The sequence below is a fragment of the Rhinolophus sinicus genome, chromosome 18 (assembly GCF_057876585.1).
Source record: "Rhinolophus sinicus isolate RSI-liver-muscle chromosome 18, RSI-T2T, whole genome shotgun sequence".
Classification (NCBI taxonomy): domain Eukaryota; kingdom Metazoa; phylum Chordata; class Mammalia; order Chiroptera; family Rhinolophidae; genus Rhinolophus; species Rhinolophus sinicus.
In genome coordinates this window covers 97,757,252-97,779,467 of record NC_142518.1, presented here as the reverse complement: position 1 = coordinate 97,779,467, position 22,216 = coordinate 97,757,252, and the positions used below count along the sequence as shown (strand labels likewise).

The 22,216-nt window shown below is 38.1% G+C and overlaps 1 protein-coding gene across 3 annotated transcripts; it reads right to left on the bottom strand.

Annotated features, from left to right (window-relative positions):
* Positions 1-3,997: 3,997 nt before the first annotated feature.
* HTATSF1 (HIV-1 Tat specific factor 1) lies at positions 3,998-22,216 on the bottom strand. 3 transcript variants are annotated; one of them, XM_019714688.3, is made up of 10 exons: positions 22,096-22,216; positions 21,348-21,588; positions 18,895-19,075; positions 18,198-18,245; positions 17,573-17,727; positions 15,451-15,614; positions 13,683-13,782; positions 7,885-7,974; positions 6,862-6,999; positions 3,998-6,207 (listed from the first exon to the last, which is right to left on the bottom strand). In XM_019714688.3, exons 2-10 carry the CDS (start codon positions 21,531-21,533, stop codon positions 4,975-4,977), a joined length of 2,295 nt encoding a protein of 764 aa, XP_019570247.2. In that variant the 5' UTR covers positions 21,534-21,588; positions 22,096-22,216; the 3' UTR covers positions 3,998-4,974. The 3 variants fall into 3 exon arrangements, with proteins under 3 accessions (XP_019570247.2, XP_074179288.1, XP_074179289.1); XM_074323187.1 differs by lacking the exon at positions 22,096-22,216 and adding an exon at positions 21,811-22,007; XM_074323188.1 differs by lacking the exon at positions 22,096-22,216 and adding an exon at positions 21,811-22,007 and having other exon boundaries at positions 21,348-21,569.

Genomic DNA, 22,216 nt, shown 5'->3' with positions numbered 1-22,216 from the left:
TACTTTCCTCTCATGGCATCCAGAAACCCATAGCTCCTCTTTCTCCTCCCGTATGACTGACCACTCAATCTTTTTCTCGTCCCTTCTCCCCTGTCTCACCTCCAAATGCTCACATGACTGAGGGGTTGGTCTGGTCCTCTCCTTTCTCTGCTTTACATATCATCTATATGCTGTGCCACCAAATTTTACTTTCCAGCTCTGACTTCGTCCCTGAGTTGTCGAGTCATATATCAAATTGCCTATTTGACATATCCCCGTAGAGACCATATAGACATCTCAAACTTAATATGGCTCCAAATAGAAATGAACTCTACCTGTGAGCCTTGTATTTTCAAAACCTCGTCTCATCGGTTTTATATTACAGATAACTATTACTCCCCTTCCCTTGCCCTGAGTTCTGCACATTGCTCCAACAATGTGGAGCTCCTCATAAAATAAATACAACACCTTCCTGATGATTATTCCCAACACTGAAAAAGTATTTGGTGGTCTATCATGTGTCAGTCACTGTTCCAGGTACTGGAGAGACAGCAGAGACTAGGAGAAAGCCCTGGCTATTAGGGAGCTTGCATGCTGCCAGGGTGGTTGGAAGGATGGGGCTAGGGGACAAATAAGCAAATAAACAAGATGATCTATTGCTGTGAAGAGGGTTCAATAGTAAGCATCAAGGGAGAGAGATGGGTGGTCAGGATTCCTAAGCAGGTGATACTTAAGCAGTCTGAAGGATGAGAGAGTCTGAAGGATGGGAAAGAGCATCCCAGGCTGAGGCATGCGCAAAGGTCCTGAGGTAGGAATGAGAAACCCAGATGTGGTGCACTAGGGAGAGTTCTGAGGGGAGTCTGCGGAGGCAGGCAGAGCAAGATCATTCAAAGCTTTGTGTACAGGCCATAGTAAGAAGTTTGGATTCTATTCTAAGTGCTAATAGAGTGTTTTAATATTGAAAGCCAAGAGGGAAGCTTAGGCAGTGATTATTTTTTAAATCACCCTGTCATTAAGAAATTACTTGGAAGGGGACCAGAGTGCAAGTGTGGAGTCCGGCTTGGAAACTCTTTGAGAGATGACGGTGGCTTGTACTGCTGTGGTGCGAGTGCACATGGGGAGAAGTATTCAGATTTGGAGTGTATTTGGAGTTAGAGCCAATAGGGCTTGGGGTTGGGAAATCAAGGAGAGAAATCAAAATGGTTTTGATCTTGGGTTTGGACAGTTGGGCTGTTGAGCTGGGAAGATTGGCGGAAAAACAGGATTGTTTGCTTTGATATTTAAATCATCAAGAATGGTAATAAGGTAGTGGTGAAGCCAATAGAACCTCTTCAAATGAATGGAGAGTGCCAGTGTATCCACAGGCTATATTCATTCATTCTACAAATATTTTTTGAGCCTATTATGTGCCAGGCACTGCTCTAGGCTGTAAAAGTATTGCTGAATCAAGGCCAGAGTTTTTTTGGCTACTTTGTCTCCACTTGGATTACAACTGCTATTTGAGGCGGGCCCATGCCACATGCTGCCTTTATTCTCACTGTCCCACCTCATCTAGCATATTTTGGGCACACACCAGCCCCATCTATTCTTTTGCTAATTGACTGAACCAAATTACATTAAGATTCCATAATGAGTGTAAATACAGTAAATCAATAGGCTAACACTAGTAAGTATCAACATATTTCTAGCAAAAGGTGATAGAAAAGTATTGAATGATGTACAAATTTTATTACCCCAATCTAAGAAGAATTTAATAATTACCCAAAACCAAAGCTTATACTGTTTATTTAAAAGGTAGTATAAAAATACTTTAATCACATTTTTGAACTTGAGACATAGTTGAGCCTAGAAATTTTTACATGGTGTTGCAGGTTTATCACTAGTTAAGTCTAATTCCTATGAGAAAGCTGGAAATGGCAAACTGAAAACGCTTTCTTCTTATAGCTTTACTCTACCATTGCTATTCCTGCAGAAACATTAAGAAGTGGTGCAAAAAGCCACTTTTGTGCAGCTGCTGCTGCCCTCCTTTTTTTTTAAATCTGGTCCAGGACTTAATACCACAGCCTATAAGTTCTACAAATAACTAAACTATAAACACAAGCCACTTGCTTTATATTTGAGACTAATGCTTCTGATATACCATAACATTAGTATCCTCTTGGTTCCAAATGAAAAGTAAAACTTATCTGTAGGGCTCTGAACACCTAAAAATAAAATTTGAATATGAAGTATTTTTTTCAAGCAATTGATCCCTGTGATAAATTTAGGCTATTTGCAGTATCAATTTGTGATTTTAGGAAGGAAACATTTTTTTTTTTAATTTTTTTATTTTTAAAATTTTTCAATTACAGATGACATTACAATATTAGTTTCAGGTGTACAACATAATGATTAGACATTTATATACCTTACAAAATGATCCCCCTGATAAGTCTAGTACCAATCTGACATCATACATAATTATTACAACACTATTGACTATATTCCCTATGCTGTACTTTACATTCCGGTGACTGTATTTATAACTGGCAATTTGTACGTCTTAATCCCTTCACCTTTTTCACCCATTAACATTTTTCTTTTATTAAGTATTTTACATAGAGATGTCAACAAAGCAGGTCATGTAAATGAGGTGTGGTAAGAGGCAAAATTTGAGCAAATTGATTTTAAATAAAGTGACTGTCTTTTAAAAAATGGCATGGTTTGTATCTGAGAGGCCCAATTAGGAAAAACAAGCTATTTGACAGATACTGAAAGGGCAAATTTATAAGCCTTTTAACTGTTCTCCAAGCCATGATTTTATTCAAACTAATTAAGAGCACTTCTCGGCATTAACACTGAAATGTTTGGTTCGCTTTAAAAAATTTAAGATTCATGTTATTTGAGAAAGGGGTATTCAGAATATTAGCTAGTTCCTACCTTTATTTTCAAGTCTCAGAATCACTAGATAATTTACATCAGGAAAACAGATTCCACTCCAAAAAAGAAGAGGTAGTGGCCCAGATTTGGCCATTCAGGGATTCAGCAAGAACCCAGAGCTATAATTACTTGAGAAGGAAAACAGAGATCCTTGGAAGGAATTACTCTAATTTTGCCTTGTCCCTTTCTTTTGTAGAAAGCAGTAAGTTAAAAAAATTTCATGAATATTGGCAAGACAAGTAATATTTTTTTCTAACAAAGTTTCAAGTTTGTTCCTATACAAGGTACTTGTAGATTCCCTGAAGCCACTTCTGGTTCACGCATTCAGGGTTGAAAACATTATTTGATGTATGAACTATATAATCTTAAGGAGCCTTCCATTTAGAAAATGCCAGGTAATTGTTCAGCATTGCTGTGCTTAAAAATCCACCCTGTATTTTTCTTTTCTTTTGATAACAGGATGTATTTCTGCCTCACAATATACTTCATTTTCAGGACCAATAAAACCTGATTACTTAGAAAACAGGTGACTGTGTGTGCTTCATGACTTTTTTTTTATTTAAAAAGTTAAAGTTTATTGGGGTGACAATTGTTAGTAAAATTCATGACTCTTTTTTTATCCATAGCACCTCACAAATTATTTACCAATTTATAGCTGTTTGTGACTTTCACTTCCAGGATGTTTACAAGAAAAGAATATGAGTATTTGATATCAACCAAATTAATGAGCAGGGAAAATAAATCAGAATGAAAACAGCCCCCTTCTAATGGTCTTAGAGCTCATTTAAAAGTTGTAGTTAAGTGTCCCAACCATTGTATACAGAAGATAAAGCTCTGTTTTCCCTTCATTTAGAAAATCAAATTCCAAATAAATTCAATGTGTAGGTGCTTCTGACTTATCTTTAAAGGGAACCCTATTTTGGTTTGCAATTTTTCTATTTAACTTTCTTCACCTCTTTCACTGATTTATTCTGGTGAAAATCCAGATTTTAAGAATCCCAGACATAAAAAAAAAAAAAAAAAACTCTCAGAAAGCTGGCTTGAAGTACAAGAACTCTTTTCTGTCTAACGAGGGTAATGATTACACTTACAGACAGTATAATGAAAAAGCATCAATGCAGTTTATTTCAATGCTTCTAATTTATGAGAGTAACTTCTAAAGCTACATCAGAAGTCAATCATTATTGAATTTGGAAAGCACAAGCAAGAAAGACCCAAAATTTTATTGGAACTATACAATTTAGCACAGTACTAGGCACAATGATTCTAGGAAAAACACAAAACTGAAAGTATTAACGATAAAAGACATTCTTAAACTCCAAGGGAGCCATGAACCTCCCAAAACTGTATACAAAAAGTTGTGTAGTGTGCGCACTTATCTGGGGAGAGGTCCCACAGCTCTAATCAACTTCTAGAGGGGCTCAAACAGTACGCAGAATTCTAATCTCTATATTTTCAGTAATGGAAGCAGTTCAGGACGTTCACTCTTGCACATCTAATAGTCAATTTTCATGGAAAGAAGGTAGAAAAGAAAAACAAATTACTCGCAAGAACTGGGCAAGGAAAAACTCCAAGGTGATATTTACAAGTTTAGTAACATGTTCTGTTTTAGAGAGAGGAAATGGGGACCTAAGTGGTAACATAAGCTGGAAGCAAGGAGGCTACTACAGGATTTTTCAAATCCTTAAAAAACTGAACTTAGGTATGAATAAAGCAATAGCAAGAATTTAAAATGCAATTTAACTCAAGTCCAATTTGTCTCTGCATATTAACAACTTAGTTTTTTTTGAATATCATAAATTTCGACCAGAATACTTGAAAAAAACATTATTCTGCATGCACTGAACAAATCTGACAAAGGACGAATATCCAGTTTGTTTGCATTATACTATGAAGTTTTAACTGGACAGCCAATTTTAGATTTAAAACCAGTAAGTACAGGTGACAATGAAAACAGCAATGCATTAATCTGATGGCATTCTACCACTATGCACGTGTTCATGTTACACTACTAGTAATTACCCTGGAGGCAAAATGTAGATGGAGGAATTGCCCTCAAAAGCCAAGTTTAAGGGATTAAATATCATCATCATCATCATCATCATCATCATCATCACTACTGAGGACAAAGCTGCTGCCAGTGGACAGGGGCCCTTCTTCCTGAACATTCCCCAAACTACCCACAGTCCCTCTCTCATCAGAATCATCAAACAACTTCTCGCTGGAATCCTCATCGAACAATTTCTCGTTGGAATCATCATCTTCGAACATCTTTTCATCTATATCTTCATCCTCCTTTGCATCTACTTCTTCGTCTGAATCTTCAAACATCTTTTCATCTGCATCTTCTTCTTCCTCCTTTTCATCGCCATCTTCAAGCCCCTTTTCATCTGCATCTCCTTCATCCTCTTTTTCATCAGACTCATCATCAAAAACTTTTTCATATCCATCTTCCTCTCCTTCCTTTTCATCTGACTCTTCATCAAACTCTCTCTCAGAGCCTTCCTCCTCAAACACTTTATCAGAGCTGTCATCTTCAAATTCTGATTTTTCAGAGTAATTTTCTTCTAACTCTTTTTCAAAAACATTTTCATTAAACTCCTCGTCGCTAGAGCCATCCTCATCAAATTCTTTTTTGAGGCCATTTTCTTCAAATTCTTTTTCGGAGCCATCTTTAAACTGCCTTTCAGAGCAGGCTTCCGATTCTCTTTCCCAGTTGTCTTCTTCAGACTCCTGTTGGGGGCTGTCCTCTTCAGACTCCCCGTCAGGGCCATCTTCTTCAGACTCCTTTTCAAGGCCATTCTCTTCACAATCATTTCTGAGTTTCTTCTTTTTGGATTCTCTTTCGGGGCTATTCTCTTTGGACTCTTTTTTAGGACTACCCTCTTCAAACACCTTTTCGGGACTGGCTTCTCCAGACTCTCTTTCAGGGTAGTCTTCTTCACGCTCTCTTTTGGGGCAGCCTTCCTCGGGCTTTCTTTCAAGGCAGCCTTCTTCAGCATCTTTTTCAGGGCCACTTTCTTCAGCATCTTTGTCAGAAGCATCTTCTTCAAATTCTCCCCCATCTTCTGTTTTTTCAAACTTCTTCTCATCTACAGGTTCTTCAAATGCCATTTCAGCTGCGGCTTCTTGAGCACTCATTTTAGATGTGCAAGGGTGCTCTGAAAAATGCCTTACTCTAGAAGGCCCTGGCCTTTCTGAAGCACAGATGGAATCTGAACGTCGAAGACCTTTATTGGCCTCAGGAGTATTGAGGAAAGTCTCCCATCCTTTCAGCCTTTCCTCCCTTTCTCTTGTGGTCTCCTCCACCTGCACATAAATGGAAAATGGCATTAAAGTAAGTTTTGGACAAAAAGAAGTAACAATGCCTTTCAGCATTTCTAATATTGACAAAAATACCCTCAGTTTATAAGGCACCACTTAGGAAAGTAAAGCAATTCTGTATCTTCAGTTTTCAAAACTTTACATCTTGACTTATTAGAGTTGACCTTAAGATCATTTAAATAAATGCCCAGCACTGCAGTACTGCAGAAATGTCTCATCAACTAAAAAGTTAATATTTGAACTCTGCCTGTACTTTACAACACGGAAAGAAAGAGAAATATTTCGGTGTAATGTGTTTTCCTTTCTTTTTAAAGGAGGGCACAGCTCACAGTGGCCCATGTGGGTATTGAACTGGCAACCTTGGTGCTTCCAGCACCACGCTCTAACCAACTGAGCTAACCAGCCACCCCATAATGTGTTCTTTTCTTATCACTATTCTGAGCAAGCCTCAAATTTCAGACTTATAAGCTGAAAGGTTGAAACATTTTTCTTTCTATGCTCTGAATGCAAAGTATTATTTGAAAGTACTATTATCATTACACAGATTACACCAAATCCAAAACTTATCTGAAGGACTGCTAGATCAGTATTTGTTGGTAACAAAACAGTTCATGTGCCCTTGACAGTTGCAGAATTTACCTGATAATCTGTTGTCCCATCCCATACTTCGGCAGTGATCTGACGGCCACCAAACCATCGTCCATCAAGGGTCTGAATACAATAGTCAGCTTCCTCTGGATCCCTGAAGGACACAGAGGCCACACCATCTGGGTGTCTCTAGAAAGACAAAGAAGAATGGATAAATGAGAAAATTCAAAATAAATCACACACGTTTGACAAAGTAGGTAAGTAGTATTCTTTCTGATAATTTGAGCTAAATGATTCTATGTATGAAGCCTTTGTTCCCTTTCACCACAGCCAGTAACACACAAGTTGCTTTTTCTTTAGCTTAATCTTTTCTAGAAAGAGCCAGGCATGATGTCCTTGGAAATGTTTGTGCTGACAACACTGTCGAGGAGAGGTAAGGCAGTATAGTTGTTAAATGTGGACTGTAAAGTCGAACAGCTCTGGGATTCAGTCCTGGTTCTGCCATTTAGCAGCTGAGGGACCTTGGGCAAGGTGCTCAATCTCTAAACTTTCAGCTTCCTCATTTGAAAAATGGGTATAATAGCACCTACCCATAAGAATTGTGAGGATTAAGTGAGACAACATGCAAAGTAGCTTGTAGCATGCAGTCAATAAACGACTCTTTTAATTATAATTGTCAATTTTGGAAGTAGAAAAGGAGTCAGAAGGGGAACTTACAGTGGAATGCTTTTCTTGATTGTTCTTCTCCAAATATGGAGGAGAATCATTCAAGAGGGGGAAATGTGGGCAAACAGGGAACCGTATGGTCTCATACGTTTTTCTTGTATTTTCTTTACCTGATCATATGATCTAGAATGATGATAAAGGGAAATAATCATGGTGTACCAAGTCTATCAAAGCCTTGATTTATAATCCACGTTCGTCTAATTGTTGCTAATAGATGACTACCACTAGATAGCAGACCTACTATATAAAAACATTAATCTAAAACTTGGGGCATACTAACATCTGATAGTAACTTTTAACCGGAAGACTGACTGCTTCAGAAATCATGTGTCCAAGCCACAAACTTACATCAAAGAGAAGCAGCTTCCGAATTTGTCCAAACTTTGAACACTCCACTCGAAGGTCTTCTCTGATCTCATTCAGCACCAACGGATCATCCTGCAAAAATAGGCATGATTCAAATGGGTTTGCCTCTTTCTTTAAGGACAAGCCTGAGAATCAAATTTCTTGCTTTGACCATCCAACAAGTAAAAAAGGTTTTACTTAAAGTTAGTTATGTCTGTCTTTAGTCTATAAAATTAAAAAAAAATCAAAATCAAATAAGGTTAAACTTCCACACTGCTGTTGGTACTACTTGGTGTGCCCTGCTTTTAAGATGGAAGAAATGTAGCAGAATTATAATTTTTTTTAAACTTTTCTTAAGTTTCAGGTGCACAAAGCAATGTAATAGTTAGACATTTATCATTTACATCCCTCACACAGTGACCACCCCTCCCCACGTTCACCACCCAGCTGATATCACACACAGCCATTACATTTCTACTGTCTTTATTCCTAATGCTGTACTCCACTTCTTGTAACTATATATATAAAAAATTGTAGTACCTGACAGCACTGTACATAGTTGTTGCCACATTATTGAGGATATTCTCTATGCTGTACCATTTTTCTACATTTAGGTATTTTATTTTTGTTAATTTGTTTTCAAATTTGTACATACTCAGGGTTAAATATTAACTGAAAGTCTTCTAATAAAAGCTTTGCCCTGTCCTACAAAAAAAAAAGATGGGGAAATGGACAAGTAGGGAGAGCAGCAGGAGGAGTGTGCCGTGGCAAAGGAGTGGGAAGGGTAGCGGGACTGGAAATCCCAAATAACGCAGCCGTATGGGCAGGAGAAGCCCTGTGGCACATATTAAGCCAGAGACTGCTAATCCCTATGTGTTGCCTGACCATGAGGACTGTGAGAATGAGAGCCCTTTGCTTTGTGTTTTGCATAGATTCCTATTTAAGAAATGTAATGGGGAGAGATATAGCCCTTTCATTGATGAAGTGTTCTAAGATTGCTCTTTGTGCTTCCAAGATTCTATTTTAACTCACAGGGTAAACCCGTTTATCTAGTTGCCTACCACACTGCAAAAGAACCACACAAATCAGCTGTTAAAGCACACAATAAAGCATGTTCTTAGCTGGTGCTTTCCTGTAAGAAGTCTATTAGAACACTCAAGGACTGCCGCTTGAGGTCACGTGGACTCCTCCTCCATGCCCTAAAACCCAAAGGATTTAATATTTCCTGTGGGAATTAACAAATCTTTCTCCAAGTTCCACTGCATAAAAAGGCTCATAAAGTTACAGTATCAACTGATTTGCAACTACATGCAAAAACAAGGGTATTCTATCTATGAATTTCTATTGAAATAGACTTACACTTTTTAGGAAACATAAAATTCACCTAGCTCACAGGTTTTTATCTTCCTCACAAACTAAAGTGGAATGGCAAAAAAGAAAAAAAATACAAAAGGTGGCTTTTCCCTTGTGAAGTTCTCTCAAAAAGCAAAAATAAACTGGCAGGCATTTACTAAAATTAAGTTTAAAATAAAAAGTATCCTATAAATCCGAGGCTTCTAAAACTACAGGTGGCAATGATGTATTATAGAATTGTGTACTTGAAATCTATGTAATTTTATTAACCAATGTCACCCCAATACATTTAATAAAAAACAAAAACAAAAAGTCCTGGGATGAAAAGTATAGCATAGGGAATATAGTCAGTAACACTGTAATAACTATGTGTGGTGTCAGATGGGTACTAGATTTATCGGGGTGATCACTTTATAAGTTATATAAATGTCTAATCACTATGTTGGATACCTGAAACTAATATAATATTCTATGTCTACTGTAATTGAAAAATAAAAATATTATTTATAAATATTAAAAATAAAACTACAGCTGGCAGGACTCTGGATTTCTCCCACTTAAAATATCTAATTTTGGAGAGGATGCCAATTTGTTTTATACATAATTATTAGACCTGAGAGGAATGGGGAATGGAGCATAAAAGTCATTTGGTAAAGTCATGTAGTGGCTTTTCAGGATGTGTGTGTGATCAGCTTCTATCAGATTATGTGCTTTCTGAAGGTAGAAATCTTGTTTGAATGAGTTTCGTATGCCTCACAGAAAACAGCAGTCTTTTCTACACATAGTGAAAAGTCAATAAAGCTTTTTCAAGTTCCTAATTCTTCTATTTTATTCAGAAAGGGAAATCAGGGTAATATTAAAAACAAACAAAAATTGTTTCCAAATATTTAACAAATTTTAAGTTGTGAGTCCACAGTGGGGAGAGGGGAGCACCTTTTTTATTTCTATATCGAAGTCTCAGTGCTTTTCCTACGAGGATATCAAATTTTAGCCAGTCTTCCCAGACCTCCATTTTTCTTTATACCAGTTTGAAAATAATTAATGTATCTTTACTGCTTTATGATATCATGAAGCTTAAAAGAAAACAATCCTCTCCTCTAGGAAAACTCTTTAACATAGCTAAGCATGGAAATGTTCTAAAGACAACATTTTGGAAGCAATAGACCCAAGACTAAAATCAAGACTGATGCATTGAAACCTTCTTTAGTCAGTGCTCATAATTTTCCAGGGTGGTGTTTTATTTACCTAGGGAGAAACAAATCACATTTCTCATTCCTTTCTAATTTAAACTTACACTGTCCAAGACGATGGCCACTAACCACACGCGGCTACTGAGCACTTGAAATGTGGCCAATTGAGATGTGATGCAAGTGTGAAATGAACACTGCATTTTAAAGATTTAGTACCAAAGGGGGGAAAAATAATGTAACATAGCTCATTAATGTTTTTAGTAATGTGGAAATTATATTATTTTGGATGTATTAAGTTAAATAAAATTCATTATTAAAATTTCCCCTCTGTGTTGTATTTTACTGCAGCTACTAGAAAAATTTAAATTAAACGTGTGGCTCACATCATATTTATACTGGATAGTGCTGGTATACACAATGAGAAACCTGCTTTTGCATCTGAGTTTTGATTCTTCATCTCTCGGTATTCAATTTACCAGGCATGCATTTTTAAATAAGGGTTTGAATTAAATACTGAAAACCCTCTGAAGTTGTATTAGAAGCATTAGCCTTCACATTGTTCACCCTGATACTAAAGAGTATTTTTAGGTATTTTGCTTCCTTTCTGGTCACCCACTGGGAATAAAAATGTATTCCATCCCCTTAAAATCTGATTTTTTTCTGACACCTCAGGTAACTCGAGAATTCAGTTTTTGTCTTCCCTACAAAGCTCGATGCCGATGTCTATTTTTGAACTTAACATGGAATCTTCAGTCAAATCAAACATTCCCCAAAAACATCCAATGAGGCAAGTTTTCCTGTTGAACACCTCACCTCTACCACGAGTTCTATAATGTCTACGCCAGCGTCGTCCGGCAGTGGCAACAGAAACGAATATCCTCCTTATCCAATACGGTAGCTACTAGCCACACGTGGCCACTGAATTGAACTTCTAGTTTTATTTCATTTTAATTCATTTAAATTTAAATAACCACATGAGGCTAGAGTCTACTATATGAGAGAGGTCTATACTGATATACTTTGAGGTTCAGGTCCACAGAGACACTGACCAAAAAAACCAAGACTGTCTGTAGTTCCTCTGACAGGCTCTCACCAAGCTTGGCAGACCACACCAGACCAGGCAGATGGGCAGACACGGGCAGCACCAAGGGTTTCTCCGCCTGTGAACTCTGAAGCCCATTACTGCCTTCCCAGCCTTGGTGGCACAAGTGTCTGAAAAGAAAACTTTCCCTCACTTGTAAAGATGTTAAAGAGAACATGTTTTATCCATTAAGTGAATGGAAGGACTCTGCCTTATAACAGGGGTTTCACTCAACCACTCACTTTTTCTTCACATTAATATTGGGGGCCTATTAATAAACATACATCGAGGGCCTACTATGTGCGAGGCACAATTCTAAACATGGGGACTAGAGCAGCAAACAAGGTAGACAGAGCTCTGGTTCTCATGCAGCTCACATTCTAGTACACGAGATCCAATTATTCCAGATATTATAGTAAATGCCATGAAGGAAACAAAGCAGGGTAATATAAAGACTCTATAACTCCAAAGTGAAGTTTACACTAAACCAATAAGGGTGTTGTTTTTTTGAAACAATCAAGAATTTACAAGCATGAAACTTCTATCCTTAAAAATATCCACTGGAGGGAATTTCTAGGAGTCAAGGTAGAATAAATGTAGCTTTTTGGAGAAAGAGCATTTGTCAAGCTAGGAAAAACTAAGTCTGGCCGGGGTGATAGCTAGACTCAAATAAGGTGTCTCAATGAACAAGGAAGGAAGCAGAAAAAAAAAACCCCACAGATGTAATTACACAACAGACTTCTACTTGCAGAGGTTCCAGAAACTTTGAATTAAATTCGCATTTATATTCATTTCAAGTGTTAGGAGTATGGACTATGTGAATCAAGAACCTCAAATCATACACACTAATAGGTCACCTAATAAAAAAGAACAATTATTTACCAGGGGGATAAAATGTGATGAAGGCAATTCTGGAGTTGTACCTAGACTAGATACCATGATCCATCTACGCATTCTTTTCAAAGCCCCACCTGGCAAGTACAGTGTTTCAAGAAGCATCTAGCATGCATGTGTACAGGTGTTTTTTAAACATACTTCATTATCACTGCAAGTCTAGAGCAGCTCTGCTATATTTCAAGATTCTTCAGGATTTTAGTCAGAAGAGATATCAAACATCATAATTAGACCACTTTTATCTTCCCAACAACCTCGAAAGATACACAGATTCCACAGGTGCAAAGTAAACACTATCACATCACTATTCGCCCAGATGGACTCAACAGACCATTTGGGGGCCCTTGTCTCTAAGGGGGCTAAAATGAGATGGGCATTCTGACTGTTTAATTGCACAAAAAGAACAAGAGTAGGCTTCGGCTGCAACGAGATCATCTGTAAACCTGGAAGTTTATATTATGAACATTTATTTCTTCTCCGTAACTTATTAATTTCAGAATCCAGGCAGATAATAAAGAATTGTTCTTCCACGAATAATCCACTGGCCTACGCCAAAAGATAAGAGATAAGAGGCAGAATGCAACATGAGGTACTCTGATGGCAGTTAACATTCCTTAAACCTCTCTAGTAGCTCTTCTTCCTTTGATTGCTTTTATTCCGTTTCTGGAATTTTACATGGACGTTATTATTATAAAGTCCTCCTAAAAATCACTAAACAGTTTTGTTAAAATTAGGTCCTGAAAAACTCCATTATTTTAACATCAGGGGCTGTATTTCATTAACCTAAGGAATTCTAGGGACCAAACTTTTAGTACTAAATGAAGTTTTCACTTCCAAGTGTGAAACTGGTCCTCCCCAACAAAATCAACCTATACTTGTTAAGTTATATGCAAAATCCACAAGCAGCTCCCAGAAATCTTTTAATGATTATATTTTTGATGATTTCCCATACCAAGTAGCTGCCCTTTGGGGCCACAGTATGGGTATTAAACAGTCTTACCTGGGACAAAATTAAAAGAACACTGGGCTAAACATGGGAAAATCTGAAAACTTCAATTGACTCTTGGCTCCGTTTTCCTACCTTTACGATTATACGAATGTGCAGGATGTGAAATTAAAGGGTACAATAGTAATGCCTCTATCTCTGAAAAAAATAGCTCTCTTATCTCATTTAAGCCCCCATTGCATTACAAACAGACACACCAGAAAATGAAACACTACCACTGCTGAATCATCCTATGGTACGGATTACTGAAGGTTCCTGATGACCTAATGTCTCCTACCTCAAAATCCATAGGATGAAACATATTTTTGATGATGACGACTCGCTCGTGGCGCATTCGGGATGACCCGGCTCTTCTCTCAGGTCTCCAATCCAACTGCCTAATGCCATAATGTAGAAATAATCCTTATCTGAGTATTCAATAATGATAATAATTTGATTCTAAAACAACAATGTACATTTTAGTCACAGTTGCATTCAGAGAACTTTCTGAAATAAAAACGGGCAGGTGAAAGATGGACCCAGTATTTGAAATCCCAAGAATATATATATTTTTCAGAACTGCTGTCTGGTTACAAATATTCCAATGAGATTCCTGAAAAATTGCTAATTATTTAGCATGTATAATTATCTAAGACGATATACTTCGAAGGCAAACAATATGTTCAAATTGTATTGGTTTTCAGGCATTTTATGATTATGCCAAAGTGCACTGAAACACAAGGTGTGATCGAAAAATACGGTGAATGTTTAAATTAAAAAAACTTATTACAGTAAAAGACATTGTCATCAATTCCCGCTCAAAATACTCCCCCTCACATTGAACACACTTATCCCATCATTCTTGCCACTTTCTGAAGCAGTTCTGGAAGTCCTCTTTCGTGAGTGTCTACTTTTTCCTCCATCATGACAACGCTTCATGTCACACATCGCTTCTGGTATAAGGAAATTTCTGTCAAATAAAAACATTACGCTGTGTCCTCATCCACCTTATTCATTTATTCACCGAATCTGGCACCGTGCGACTTCTGGCTCATTCCCAAAGTCGAAATGATTCAGGACATCCAGGCAGCTGTGACAGCACAATTAAAGAGGACTTCCAGAACTGCTTCAGAAAGTGGCAAGAACAATGGGATAAGTGTGTTCAAAGCGATGGGGAGTATTCTGAGGGGGATTAATGGCAATGTGTCTTTTACTGTAATAATTTTTAAAATTTAAACATTCACCGTATTTTTTTATCACACTGCACCATATGTAGAACTAGTAATTCTTTGTTACTATGTTAAATTTCACTGCTACTCTTTATAAAATTTGTAGGTATCTATTTCACTATTCCTGTACAAACCACAGGACACCACAACTAAATGCTTTTTATGATCATTTTATCAATAGTTTAAGCAGTGTTAGAAGTGTTATTAGAACTCTGATAGAAGTACTTATTGTTTTGGCTAATTTCTTAAAACTAGCATATTTCAAAACACATGTTAAACAAATGGATTAATAGAAACTTGATGACATGTATATACTATATACAACTACACAGTAAATACAATGACAAACCCTATCATTTCTAATTTCTACTTCCTACTACAAACCTGTATGTAAAAATTTAGCTCCTGGTGTAGCTGATTTCAATCAACATTGAAAATGAACTAATGGCTCTGGTATACAAGCCTAAGCCATTTTATTTAATCTGATGTTCAATATTTTCCGAAGAGATAGAGCTCTTATCTATTTAAGCCCCTGTTGTAGTACAAATGAACACCCCAGAAAATGAAACACTACCACTGCCAAATCATCTATGGTACGGATTACTGAAGGTTCTTATTATAAGACCGGGTCCTATATTAATTTTTGCTCCAAAAGACGCATTAGAGCTGATTGTTCGGCTAGGTCTTATTTTCGGTAAAACACAGTAATGACCTAATGAAACTCTTTTAAAATAATTTGTAGGCATACTTAATGGAACAAAACTAGGTGGCTATTACCAAAAGCATACTCTAGGGTATTTATGTGAAATCTTTCAAAAAGGAAAAAAGAACACCAACTTTTGTTGCAGAGACAGCTTTTTCTTGTAGTCCTTGCCTTTCTTCTTCTTTTTTGAGGCATCGTACGCCCCCTTCAGTTGAAACTTTGCCACCTCGACATGTAATTTGTAGCCTCTAATTTCATCTTCATCCAAAAGTTTTAATGCGAGATCCACAGATTCCCTCTTTATAAAGGCAAAACAAGACACAGTCAGTAAGGTACACACTGAAATGAAACTTCAGGAGGCTTTTAGATGAATGCTGACTATGTATGCAATAATGATTTAAATATAACTACCTACTTTGGGATAAAGAACTCTAGACTGCATTTCAGGAAACCTGTGTTTGAGACATAGCTGCTCCCAACCAGCTATGTGGACTTGGTCACATAATTCAAGCTCCCTGAGCCCCGACTTCTTCATCCCTAAAATGGGAATAGTAATGCGTTCACTGTAGGGTTCTTGAGAAAATTAAATGGAATTGAACACATAAAGGATAGTGACTGGCATACGGTAGTTGCTCAATAAATTATATCATTATTAGAACAGTTTTGCTTCTTGGCATCTCAATTTCTCAACTATACAATAAGGCAAGTGAACTTGCGTGATTTCTAAGATGCATTCCAGTTTTAAAATTCTAAGATATTCCTTCTTAAAAGACTGGATGACTCAAGGAACTGGGAACAACATAGCTGGTCTTTAATTTGGTAGTTCACCAATTAAAATGTAGGTCTGTAACACAGTGGGAAGTAAAAGGTGATTATTTGACAGCTTGTACATTAGAAACATTTGTGGATTCTGGGTCCTATACAAGGGGGTGGGGGGCAGTTGTCAGTCCTTACAGAGTAAAAAATCTGAGGACCTGAAGAGAACACAAAGACAAGAGAACCCAGAGCTGCACAATCAAATATGGATCCTGGAACAACTAACTATGTTCTTCTGGAATTCAATTTACTGTTTTGCCAATCTTAACATTTTTATGGGTCATAAATTATACACATGAAATTTCTCAAAACCCCATTTTTTTCTTTTAAAATCCAATTAAACCCCCTAAGAATCTGTTCACAGATTTTTCATAATCCTTGAAGAACTTGTGAAACTCTCAAATTTCCTTTCATTTGAAAATGACGTAACTGGGTCAAGTCCATGTCCCATTCCCATCATATTCAAGAACCAGGTCAAAAGCCTATCTCCCCAAAAGCTGTCAGCTTAAGCCTCCCGCCTGATTTCATTGAAATACTGTACACTCACAACACACCTGTGGTGTTGGGACCACTGTTTTACCACTTTAGATTTTACTTTGTAATTATTTTCAGGTTCTGTGACATTAAGTGTATGTCATCATTGTACCCACTTCTTTTGTACCCTGCAATAGTGGGTAGCACCTGCTCCTAAGATGATAGGTGTTCCAGAAATGATGACTAACTTTCACACTGAGCTTTCCCTGTGCAATTATTATACCATGAATATATAAATTTCTGCAAATTCTGTTACTACCACTCTCTCTTCTCTCCCAATAAAAAGATATTTTGAAGCAGTAAGCATAAGCTATCATCTCCTTTATGGTCTAATGCAGGGGTCAGAAAACTTATTTTGTAGATGGCCAGTCAGTAAGTATTTTAGGCTTTGTGGGCCACGTAGTTTGTGCTGCAACCACTCAACTCTGTTGTTGAAACACATAAACAGCTACAGACAAATGCAAAATTGAATGAATGCAGCTGTGTTCTAAAAAACTTTACAAAGACAGGCAGTGGGCTTGAGTTTGCCTATCTCTGGTCTAATTCATTCCAAGGGCAAATAAAATGTTACTGGCTTTCTTTTCTTTGTGGATTTTTGAAATGTGTCCTGAATTGGTTGTATGCCTACACTCTGAAAGAGATCTTTGCAGTGAGAACTCTTTTAAGACAAAAGAAGCACTCTGACCATATAACTTATATAATATTTTGATCTTATACTGTATTTTTTAGACAAACAAGTGAATAACCTTACCAGTGTTGACACACACAGGCACAGTCTGAAATTTCAGTTTCCTTCTCGCCCTGTTTTGAATAGTTCTGTCTTAGTTATCATCTATACAAAATTATAGCCCTGGTTTCTGAGTTAGAAATGGAGATAAGAGAAACACATCTGACAACATAACTAACCTTCAAATAACAGCAAAGCCCATCTCCTTTAAGATTTCCTTGATTATCTTTGTAAAGCTTGACCTTAAATTCTTCTGTATGAGGATCTCTCATAATAATGCCAAACTTGGACATGAGCTGTATAAATTCATCCACTGTAATGTCTGGAGGCAAACCTGTAACATTAGGAAAAATAAAAATGAAAACTTTTATAAAAGCATGTAAATAAAGGTGAGGGTTACTTAGCATTCTATCAATTAGAAAGCTACAACTTCTGTGAGCACAGATTTGATTTTCTAAATGTATGTAAAAATCTGACATCTATAGAATTGAGGAAATTACGTGTTTTAATGTATTCAAACATACATTTAAAATTCTTTGCCTAGGACTTGTATCAATGAATCTGAGGGATAAATTACCACAAGTTACCTAAAGCAGACAAAAAGGATGGCATGCACAGCTACATACACTTAATTTTTCTTAGTTTTGCAATAAACAACATATTCCTCCCTGATGTAAACAGTTGAACAAAGAATGACACAATAAAAAACAGACTTTAGAGAAACTGAAAACTAAAAATTACTTTATGAAAAATATCAAAATCAAATATTTTCTACTCTAAATTAGTACAAAAAGGTATACATACCAGACACATATACATTTGTATTTCTGTCTTCTTCAACATGAAACCATCCTAAAAATCAAAATGAATAAATAAAACACATGCAAGAAAAGGTAAAAGTCACATTATGAAATCTTGACAATGCGGCAGTTTCTCAAAACTTTCAGGAACTTTTTCTTACCCTTATAACAAGACAGACTAACTCAAACCACTGTGCAGCTTTCAAAGTATTTGGATCTTTTAACAGATAATTAGCTTCAGAGCCCTTTCTGCAAAAAAGAGGGCTGGTTTATCTTGGTTATGATTCCGATCCTACCTTTAAAAAACTCATCCTTGCACTGAATTTAGGCCTTGGCATTTAACTGCTTCCAACTCCAATCTACTGTGTTAGACAGGGCCAAGCTGAAGCAAAACTGATATGAGTTCAATTTAATTAAACTCAAAAAATACAAGAAAATAACCTTACAAACAGAACTTCTGACAATACCCCAATAGCTCTATTTTGCAAAGGAAGCAACTGAGGCATAAAACTGAAACAGCCAACCCAATGCCCTCAATAAGTTAGTGTGAGAGCCAACATATGAACCCAAATAATAATTTAAAACACTCATCTCTAGGATTCCTTCAAAGCCATTATAATTCTGCAAAAAGTAACTATATACACACATGCTCTCATTTAAAAAATTTTTACACTCATGTTTTGCAAGCTAAATCCACTTGCCTGAGTCAGCCTTTCTCTTTTCTCCCCTCTTTTTGGACTCAGTGGGTTCAGGGGTTTTTCTTTGTGGCGGTTCCTCTGCAGGCCTAGCACTGACATCCTGCACATTTGCAGTAGAACTAGATGCACCATCATTAGAAAAGCCATAATTGGCCTGATATGTAGCAATGAAGTCTTCAGTTATCTGAACAAGAAATTCAACACACAAATTCAAAAATGATTTCCTCCTGTAAAAAGTTTACACTGTGTTAAATTACTCATATGCAGTTATACAACTTAATACAGATGTGGGTAATAGTTGTAGTAATAAAGTGTAAATGCAAGAATAGTCACCTTATATACAAAAGTGTGCATACAATGATTCAAAAAATAAGACACGGGTACTTGGACTATCAACACAAAAGTCTGAGCTACTATCAAGGCATTTTAAATGATATTGGCATATTTTCTAGTTGTTTCATTTATAAATTACGACCTCTCCGCAGTCTACTTGACTAAGGCTACAAGTACATATAACAAAGGAAGTACCAGATAACAAAACGGAACAAAAAACTATAGTCAACTAGTAATCTAACAACAGAATCATTTTTTCTTTAATGATATAGATGCACAAAGTGTATGTCCACTAAATATTTCAATATCTGCATGCAAAGAGCACACAGAATGGAACTTTGATTTGGTGTATAAAGAATGAGGCCAACAATAGTTAAACAAAATGATTGTTTTAACTTTATCGTGAATTAAATCACATTCTCATTTAGTGTCATAACAAATTAAGAACAAATCCAACTCACATCTATCCTCCTGGCTTTTGGAGAAAAAAGCACGATTGCACAATGAAAGAAATGTAGTTATATCTTCATACCAATCAATGTTAGACACACAAAGGAATGGGAAAAATTTAAACTCAAAGTTTGAAGACGTATGAGCCTCCATGACGCTAAAAGGTAAGTCGCAAATGATCCTATTATCAGACTATTGTTAAAAGCACTCAGAAGGCTGAAGAAACCAAATCTGCACCCTAGCTGGCACTACCAGTACAGAAGTGAAATACAGCTGACCTCTGAACAACACAGGGGTTAGGGACGCCGAACCTCCCACCCCGTCGAAAATCTGTGTATAACTTTTGACTCCCCAAAACTTTACTAATAGCCTACTGTTGACCAGAAGCCTTACTGATAACATTGTCAATTAACACATAGTTTGTGTATGTATTATATACTGTATCCTTACAATAAAGTACCTAGAGAATAAAAAATGTTACTAAGAAGATCATAAGAGAAAATACAGTCACGGTACTGTACTATATTTATCGATACCGTAAGTTTATGTTAGCTGCATACAAGATGAAAAAAATCTGTGTATAAGTGGACCCACGCAGTTCAAACCCATGTTGTTAAAGGGTCAACTGTAGCAAATGTAACAATTTGGAAGGACCGCAACACACACACACACACACACACACACAATAGGAAAGAAAGAAGATGAAATAAATAATTTTTAAAGTAACAAATTACACAATGGAGACAGGGTTTGTTATCACAGGCTTGAAAGTCAATTAGTGTGCTATTGGTATCCTTTTTTTCCACCCATATGAGATTTTGATTAACAGGGTACTTTTACGGAAAAGTTTACAGAACCAAGTTTAACACCAGTTATTTTACTTCCAAGCTGAAATAAAATACTTAATGATTTCTCCAAGTACTCTAAATAAATATTCTCAGATCTTCTCCATCCATATATTCTGTGCACCTCTAGTCATTCCTGAGCCTCCCTAACATAAAAAGATAAGTCGCAAATGAATCTATTAGCAGACTATTGTTAAAAGTACTCAGAAGGCTAAAGAAACCAAATCTGCACCCTAGCTGGCACTACCACTACAGAAGTGAAATACGGTTGACCCGTGAACAACACAGGGGTTAGGGACGCTGAACCCCCTCGCAGTGTAACATCTGTGTATAACTTCTGACTCAAGCAGCGTGTCTAGGGACAAAATTTAATAGAAAGTAGAGCTGTAAAAAAAGTTCAATCAGTAAAGATATACAAATGGCTAGTATTTTTTTTAATCAAGAAGCTGCATTTGTACATAGTATACAAGTTAAACACCTGAATTCCTAGGATAAGTGACGTTGGCTCCCTGAGAGTAACAGCGACTAAGTTTGCTCTTGGTGTTTTTCCTTTTTGCAATAAAAAGCAGTCACCAATGTAATAACCAATTGTGACCTTCAGATAAAATTAATAAGGCATAGAAAAAAAATTAAGAATTAAATTACATTTAAGACATCTCCCTAAAGATGTATGTCCCTTTACACATTGGTTCTGCAACAGACACAACAACAACAAAAGCGTCACTATCCGTAGGGGCTCCAACTCAGGACCTCGCAAAGAAAACGTACAAGGAGCGCCCCGCGAGGCGGGCCCGCTCTGCAGTGGCACCGGTGGTAACACACTCCTACCTTGGGGAACCAAGCCTTCTTGTCCAGGTCCCACTCGTATGGGGTGTCACTTGGCTGCTGCACGATAGAATTGGTTTCTCCGCCGAGATCTTTCAGGGTGTCTCCGTCCTTGGTATCTCCGTACAATTCTTGCATTCTCAACTGCTCATCAAAGTCGTCCTTCCCATCCAAGTTGTTGCTGCTCATGTTGCTGACTTAGCTCAGGGGCAGGGTCCAGGCGAGCTAAGAGGCAAAGATAAAGCTGGAGGAGAACAGAGAAAATGAGGTCTGCAGCTCTCTGCCCGCGCCCTGCCGCCCCCCGGCGCGCCTCCCCGTGGCGCCCCAGCAACCCCGGGAGGTCGGGCCACACAGCGGCCGCACCGCCCCCCGATCCGCCCGCCCGCCCGCCCGCCCGCCGCGAGCGCGCGCGCGCGCGCGCGAGCGCGCGCACCGAAGCTCCCTGTTCTGCTGCGCCGCCGCCCACCTGGCTCGCCCCGCCAGGCCTCGGCGCCGCCGCTCGATCCAGGGCGCGGCGGGAGGGCGCACGCGCGCCGCCACCGCCGCCGCCACCGGGTCGAAGCGATTGCGGGTCCCGCGGCAACGACTTGAGAACGGAGGCCCGTTCAGACTGACGCAGTCGCCATCGATGGCGCGACGAGACGTCGCGGGTCGCGCCGACACGCCCATAATGGCGTCAACAAGCGCCGACGCGGACCTGCGGCGCGGGGCCCAGGGGCGGGGCACTAGGGGGCGCGCGGCTGCCACGCACCGGTTTCCGTGCCGGCCGCCTCGGGGCGGTGAGAGCCGCGGAGTGCAGGGGCCGCGGAGGGCAGGGCTGGGGCGGAGTGGCAGCCCTAAGGCGTGTGAATATTCGCACCTGGCAGGCGGGT